At 47.2% G+C, this 7,711-nt stretch overlaps 1 protein-coding gene across 1 annotated transcript; it reads left to right on the top strand.

Moving 5' to 3' along the window:
• The first annotated feature begins 4,832 nt into the window (after positions 1-4,832).
• On the top strand, positions 4,833-7,666 carry INO80B (INO80 complex subunit B). The gene is made up of 5 exons (XM_004277104.4): positions 4,833-4,988; positions 5,220-5,412; positions 5,630-5,748; positions 5,919-6,088; positions 7,045-7,666. The coding sequence occupies exons 1-5, from the start codon at positions 4,880-4,882 to the stop codon at positions 7,573-7,575; spliced, it is 1,122 nt and encodes a 373-aa protein (XP_004277152.1). The 5' UTR covers positions 4,833-4,879; the 3' UTR covers positions 7,576-7,666.
• The last annotated feature ends 45 nt before the right edge of the window (positions 7,667-7,711 follow it).

Genomic DNA, 7,711 nt, shown 5'->3' with positions numbered 1-7,711 from the left:
AAGTGGCGCAGTGGTTGAGACCCACCTGCCGATGCAGGGGACACGGGTTCGTGCCCCGGTCCGGGAAGATCCCACATGCCGCGGAGCCTGCGCGTCCGGAGCCTGTGCTCCGCAACGGGAGAGGCCATAACAGTGAGAGGCCCGCGTACCACAAAAAAAAAAAAAAAAAATGCTAAGAACTTTTTCAGAAGGACAAAATTCTTCCTTTCAGCCTACAAACCTGCTCAAACCTCTCTGACACTAAACAAAGCAAAACTAAAAACAAAACAAAATAATGAAGCCCATGGCTACTTACTTACTGTCACCGCTTCCTCCCTGCTGGGCATCAGGATGTTGAGGAAACACCACTGGGTCCAGTGTCAGGAAGTCTCTGTTTGATGCTGGCTCTGCCACTCCCTAACTGTGTGGCTCTGGCCAAATCATTTAACCTCTCTAAGCCTCAGTTTCCTCATGAGGGAACAACAGTATCTCCCACATGGAGCTGCCATGGGGATCAAGGGAGGGAAGGGATATGAAAGCAGGTTATAAACTCTAATACGTTTGACAAATACTAACTGCAGGTGATCCCTCACTTCAACTCCTAGTGATACAGAACTATTGCCTTCACTCCCTGCTAGAATGCATACTCTGCTTGGAGCTCAACCTAGCCTTCGCAGAACTGTACACGGTTCATCATAGCCTTTGTCTGCTGATAATCTCTGCCCTTGGGTACCTTTATTGCCTCTTTTGATCTCTTCCCAACCCTGCCTGCCCCTCTGCCTGCCTGTTCAGGACTGGTGTCCACTTGGGTTTGTTCCTGGTCCTTTCCTCTTCATCTGCTTGATCATTCTGGAATGTCTCATCTATTGCCATCCCTTGAAGGAGACCTCCACTTTTATGCTGATGACGATGCCCCAAATCACACCTTCTGCATTGGCTTCTCCTTCAGTATTCCATCTCCATCTGGGCATTCCCACATGCACTTTATTTTATTTTATTTTTGTTAACTTTTATTACAGTATAGTTGCTTTACAGTGTTAGGTTAGTTGCTGCTGTGCAGCAAAGTGAATCTGTTATACGTATATATATATATATATCTCCACTCTTTTTTAGATTTTCTTCCCATTTAGGTCACCACAGAGCACTGAATAGAGTTCCCTGTGCTATACAGTAGGTTCTCATTATTCATCTATTTTACACATAGTAGTGTATACATGTCAATCCCAATCTCCCAATTTATCCCACCCCTCCTTTCCCCCTTGGTAACCATAAGTTTATTCTCTATATCTGTGACTCTATTTCTGCTTTGCAAAAAAGTTCATCTGTATTATTTTTTCTAGATTCCACATATAAGCAATGTTATACGATATTTGTTTTTCTCTTTCTGACTTACTTCACTCTGTGTGATAATCTCTATGTCCATCCACGTCTCTGCAAACGGCATTGTTTCGTTCCTTTTTATGGCTGAGTAATATTCCATTGTATATATGTACCACATCTTCTTTATCCATTCCTCTGTCGATGGACATTTAGGTTGCTCTCATATCCTGGCTATTGTAAATAGTGCTGCAATGAGTATCAGGGTGCATGCATCCTTTCGAATTCTGGTTTTCTCCAGATATATGCCCAGGAGTAGGATTGTTGGATCATATCGTAGCTCTATTTTTAGTTTTTTAAGGAACCTCCATATTGTTCTCCTTAGTGGCTGTACCAATTTACATTGCCACTAATTGTGAAAGAGGGTTCCCTTTTCTCCACACCCCTTCCAGCATTTACTGTTTGTAGATTTTTTGATGATGGCCTTTCTGACAGGTGTGAGGTGATACCTCATTGTAGTTTTGATTTCCCACATGCACTTTAAATTCACCTTGGATAACACTAAATGATTTTCTTCTTACTTGCTTCTCTTCCTATGTTCTAATCTTTATTTAAAACACTATGGGGACTTCCCTGGTGGTGCAGTGGTTAAGAATCCACCTGCCAATGCAGGGGACACGGGTTTGAGCCCTGGTCCGGGAAGATCCTCCATGCCATGGTGCACGAGCCACAACTACTGAGCCTGTGTGCCACAACTACTGAAGCCCGCGTACCTAGAGCCCATGCTCCGCAACAAGAGAAGCCACCACAATGAGAAGCCCGCGCACCACAACAAAGAGTGACCCCCGCTCGCCGCAACTAGAGAAAGCCCGTGAGCAGCAACGAAGAACCAACGCATCCAAAAATAAATAAATAAATTTATTTTTAAAAAACAAAACACTATGTTCTCTCTAATACTTGGGCTAGAAATATAGAAGTCATTTTAAAATTTTTATTTATTTATTTATTTATTTTAGCTGAGCTGGGTCTTAGTTGTGGCATATGGACTTCTTAGTTGTGCCATGCGGACTCTTTTTTTTTTTTTTTTTTAATATTTACTTATTTATTTGGCTGCGCTGGGCCTTAGTTGCGGCATGTGAACTCCTAGTTGCTGCATGTGGGATCTGGTTCCCTGACCAGGGATCGAACCTGGGCCCCTTGCATTGGGAGGGCAGAGTCTTACCTGCTGGACTACCAAAGAAGTCCCTAGAAGTCATTTATTATTGCTGCTGTTTGCTTTTTGAACATCTACTATGTGCCAGATACTACCCTAGGTACTTTGCATTCTTGATTTGCTTTATTCCTTGAAAGAATCCTATGCAGGAGACACTACTTCATTCTATTTTGCAGAGCTGGAATATGAGGTTCAGAGAGCTTAAATAACTGTGAACCCAAGGTTACATAGCCAGTAAACTGTAATTTGATAATAGGCTTCTCCGACTCCAAAGTTCATTCTCTTAATCTTAATCACTATACTACATTGACTTCTTCCTGAATTCTCATATATAATTGTTCATCAGTTCCTTTAAATTTCATCAATGAAATGTCTCTTGAATCAGTTCTTCCCTTACTATGTTCACTATTGCTACCTTGTTCAGACATGTATCCCATATATATTATATACAGTGCTTTTTTCTAATTATAAATGTGATATATAGGCTGTAAGAAAATTCATTACAAAAAATACTAAGCAATATATATATATATTTTTTTGCGGTACGCAGGCCTTTCACTGCTGTGGCCTCTCCTGCTGCAGAGCACAGGCTCCGGACGCGCAGGCTCAGCGGCCATGGTTCACGGGCCCAGCCGCTCCGCGGCATGTGGGATCTTCCCAGACTGGGGCACGAACCCGTGTCCCCTGCATCGGCAGGCGGACTCTCAACCACTGCACCACCAGGGAAGCCCTAAGCAATATTTTTAAGTGAAGAGAGAGAGAGAGAGAGAGCGAGAGAGAGAAGGAAATTTATAGAATTTAGAGAGAGAAAGGAAAGGAAAGGAAAGGAAAGGAAATTCACTACAGATCTAGATAGTGAAATTTCCCCAACCCCAGCTTCCAAAGATAATCACCGTTAATGGTGTAGTATACATTCCTTAATGTTTTCTCTGTGAATGTAGTAGCATATTATGCCTTTTTAAATGGGATCACCGCAGGACTTCCTTGGTGGCGCAGTGGTTAAGAATCCGCCTGCCAATGCAGGGGTCACAAGTCTGACTCCTGGTCCCAGAAGATCCCACATGCTGCAGAGCAACTAAGCCGGGGCGCCACAATTACTGAGCCTGCATGCCACAACTACTGAAGCCCGCGTGCCTAGAGTCCACGCTCCGCAACTAGGGAAAGCCCTTGGGCAGCGACGAAGACCCAGTGTAGCCAAAAATAAACCAATTAATTAATTTTAAAAAATTAAAAAATAAATGGGATCACCTCATCTTGAAACTTGCCTTTCCTATTTCATATGTCAGCACATACAGATCTACCTTGTTCCTTTTTTTTTTTTTTTTTTTTTTTTTGCGGTACGCGGGCCTCTCACTGTTGTGGCCTCTCCCGTTGTGGAGCCCAGGCTCCGGACGCTCAGGCTCAGCGGCCATGGCTCACGGGCCAAGCCGCTCCGCGGCATGTGGGATCTTCCCGAACCGGGGCACGAACCCGTGTCCCCTGCATCGGCAGGCGGACTCTCGACCACTGCGCCACCAGGGAAGCCCTGTTCCTTTTTTTTTAATTAGGTAAAACATACATGTTTTAGACAAAGTACAATAGGCACAAAAGGGTATATTATGAAGAATAAGTCTCCCTTCACCCTCGTTCTCCCAACTATCCATTGGAATTGCTGTCACCAGTTTCTTGGGTAGCCTTCTGGGGCCTCATTTCTTTTAATGGCAGCATAGCTTCCCACTGTATGGATGTATCAAATCCCTGTACCAAATTATTTTGGTTTTTCTTTAGAGGCACACTTAGATTGTTTCCAATGCTACTACCAACTTGGATATAAATTCCATGTCAATCTTATCAATTACTTATGAGCTCTTAGCTTTTGTGTTCCAGATTGGATAGATGCACCATAATTCATTTATCCATTTCTCTAATGATATAGAATTTAGGCTTAAATGTCATTTGCCCTGCTGGTAGGGCACTTGTGCTGTTAAGTAAGCCCTTCTGCCATTTTGCCGGCAATACAGTTTCTTACGTACTCCACCAAATTGTAAGCTCCTCAAAGGCAGAGAGAAGTGTTCATATTCATCTTTGTATTCTCATAGCCTAGCCCCGAATTTGGTCTGCAATATACGTTCATCACGCTTGAGTGTAATAATAATTGAATTGCCCGCGCTGAGTTCTGACCTCGATTGCGTGGATGCGGAGCCAGCAGAAAGCCGTGGCCCTCTGACCGCTCCCGGTCTCAAAGAGCCCGGAACCCTTGTTGGAAGGGGCGTTGTTTCTCCCGGAGGATTTTTTTAAACCGCAAAGCTTGCCCCGCACAAGCATGGTTGCTACGCACCGGAAGTGCCCGGCTATTTGCTGGGATAAGTTGTTCCGTGGGGCGGAAAAGGTATGTCTGCTTGTGTTCCGACTATTTTCAGCCTCTTTTCCTTGCAGGACCCCATGAGTAAGCTGTGGCGGCGCGGGAGCACCTCTGGGGCTATGGAGGCCCCTGAGCCGGGTAAGCGCGGATCGATAAAGCAACTTAGGCCTTCGCAGAAAAGGAGTCCCTTTCTTGCTCCTCCGAGCTTCTTGGGTACTTCGCCACAGGTGGGAAGGAGAAAGGCGGGGCTGTTGTTATGGTAACAGCGAATACCGCGGGAAGAGTAGGACCCCTCAGGGGTATTGGGTTCTTCTGGGATTTCCCTGACCTGCTCCTGATGTACACCGTTGACAGACTCTCCTTCTGCAGGGGAAGCCCTGGAGTTGAGTTTGGCGAGTGCCCACGGCCATGGAGTGCACAAGAAAAAGCACAAGAAGCACAAGAAGAAACACAAGAAGAAACACTACCAGGAAGAGGAGGCTGGGCCCACGCAGCCGTCTCCTGCCAAGCCCCAGCTCAAACTCAAAATCAAGTTGGGCGGGCAGGTCCTGGGCACCAAAAGGTGAGGCCAAGAGAGCCGAGGTTTTACTTGGGGGACTTCAGGAGCAGGTAGAGATAGAAGCAGAAGCTGGCTGCGCTTTTCAGAAGACAGAGAATGGACGCTGTGATTTCAGGGCCCAGGTTAAAGCAGCAAGAACCCAAGAGGGTGTAGGGAAGGCTGGATGTACTGAGCAGGAGGAGACAATTGCTCAGCTTACAGAGTGGTTGCTTCTCCGCAGTGTTCCTACCTTCACTGTGATCCCTGAGGGTCCTCGCTCACCCTCTCCCCTTATGGTTGTGGACAATGAAGAGGAACCTGTGGAAGGAGTCCCCCTTGAGCAGTACCGTGCCTGGCTGGGTGAGAAGGGTCTGGAGGTGGGGAAACTGGGTTTCTCATTATACCTGGTTAAGGGAAGAGGGTTCGTTCTGAGGAAGGTGAGAATTTTGCGTGTCCCAGTATTAACTTGGCCAAATTAGGGTTCCCCCTCTGAACAATTCCACTTTTAGCTCTCCAACTTTCCTTTCCAGATGAAGACAGTAATCTGTCCCCCTCCCCACTGCGGGACTTGTCCGGGGCCTTAGGGGGTCAGGAGGAAGAGGAAGAACAAAGGTGGCTGGATGCCTTGGAGAAGGGGGAGCTGGATGACAATGGAGATCTCAAGAAGGAGATCAATGAACGGCTGCTCACTGCTCGACAGGTAAGTTAGTTCATTCTTTATTTGCTTGCCAAATTTATATTGAGAACTTTCCATGTCCCAAGAACTTTGCTAGGCAGCAGGGATATCAGCAGTGGAGAAAAGACAGACAAGGTTTCCATTCTTATGGAGCTGGTATTCTTGTGCAGTAAATAATTTCGAAAAACTGTAAGGTTTATAACAAAAATAGGGTGATGAAATAGAAAGAAGTAGAAAAGAAACAACATTAGATAGGGTAGTCTGGAAAGACCTCTCTAAAGAGATAACATTTACAATACCAGAGGAGCTTACCCGGCAGAGAGACCAGCAGGGGCAAAGACCCTGAGAGCGGAACATGCCTAATCATGGTCAAGGAGAAGAATAAGTGTGACTACCACAAAAGGGTTGTTTACAGAGAAGTAATGTATTTGATTTATATTTCAGTAGATTTCTTTGGTTTCTTAGTGGTGGTAAGGGATAGAAGCAAGACCAAGTAGGAAGCTGTTGAAGTAGGTAAGAGATGGTGGTGGCTTGAACCAAGGTGGAATGGTAGAGATGGAGAAAATCAGATGGATTCTGGATATATTTAGGAAACAGACACTTGTTGGGGGAAGGAGAGGAATCAAGGATAATTGTTAGTTTTTGGCTTGAGCAGTTATCCAATTGATGCTATCCATTGATATTAAAAGATTTAAAACAACAACAAAAAAGCCTCCAGAGAGCTGGTACAGAGTTTTGGTACACAAGGCAGGAAGGTAACATTACTAATACTTTTCCCCTTGAGAGTCAAGGATCTAAAGCTGGAAGTCTGGAGACCTGAGAGGAGGCAGTATTAAGGGCTCCTGGAGAGGGTGCTCATTTCACCCCTTCTCTCAAGGCCTGTTCTCCTCAAGACCCTGCTTTCCATGTCCCATCTTCCCCTTCCCCCGTTCAGGCAGACGTCACTTCTCTGTTTTGACATCTCTTCCGTCTCTCCCTAGCGAGCTCTGCTGCAGAAGGCTCGAAGTCAGCCTTCCCCGATTCTGTCACTACCTGTGGCCGGGGGTTGCCCAGCCCCCGCTCTCACCGAGGAGATGCTGTTGAAGCGTGAGGAGCGGGCACGGAAGAGGCGGCTGCAGGCGGCTCGGCGGGCGGAGGAGCACAAGAACCAGACTATTGAGCGCCTCACCAAGACTGTGGCGCCCAGCGGGCGGGGAGGCCGAGGGGCCGCGCGGGGCGAGAGGCGTGGAGGGCGGGCCGCGGCCCCGGCCCCCATGGTGCGCTACAGCAGCGGGGCACAAGGTTCCACCCTTTCCTTCCCACCTGGCGTCCCCGCCCCCGCGCCGGTGTCTCAGCGGCCGTCCCCATCTGCCCCTGCGCCTCGGTGCTCTGTCCCCGGCTGTCCACATCCGCGCCGCTATGCCTGCTCCCGCACAGGCCAGGCACTCTGCAGCCTTCAGTGCTACCGCATCAACCTGCAGATGCGGCTGGGTGGGCCTGAGGGCCCCGGATCCCCACTTCTGGCTTCTTAAGGCCCTCACCCAATCTGGACTCTGTGCCTTCTCCTCTGTCCCCGGTTTTCAGTGTCTTCCCCACCCTATTAAATTTCATCCAGTGCCTTGACTTGTACAGAACTGGGGTAATGGGGTATGGGTAGGCCAATTCCGC

The sequence above is a fragment of the Orcinus orca genome, chromosome 13, assembly GCF_937001465.1.
Source record: "Orcinus orca chromosome 13, mOrcOrc1.1, whole genome shotgun sequence".
In the NCBI taxonomy this organism is placed as follows: domain Eukaryota; kingdom Metazoa; phylum Chordata; class Mammalia; order Artiodactyla; family Delphinidae; genus Orcinus; species Orcinus orca.
The sequence above is the reverse complement of the archived record's forward strand: the minus strand, read 5'-3'. Positions and strand labels throughout refer to the sequence as shown.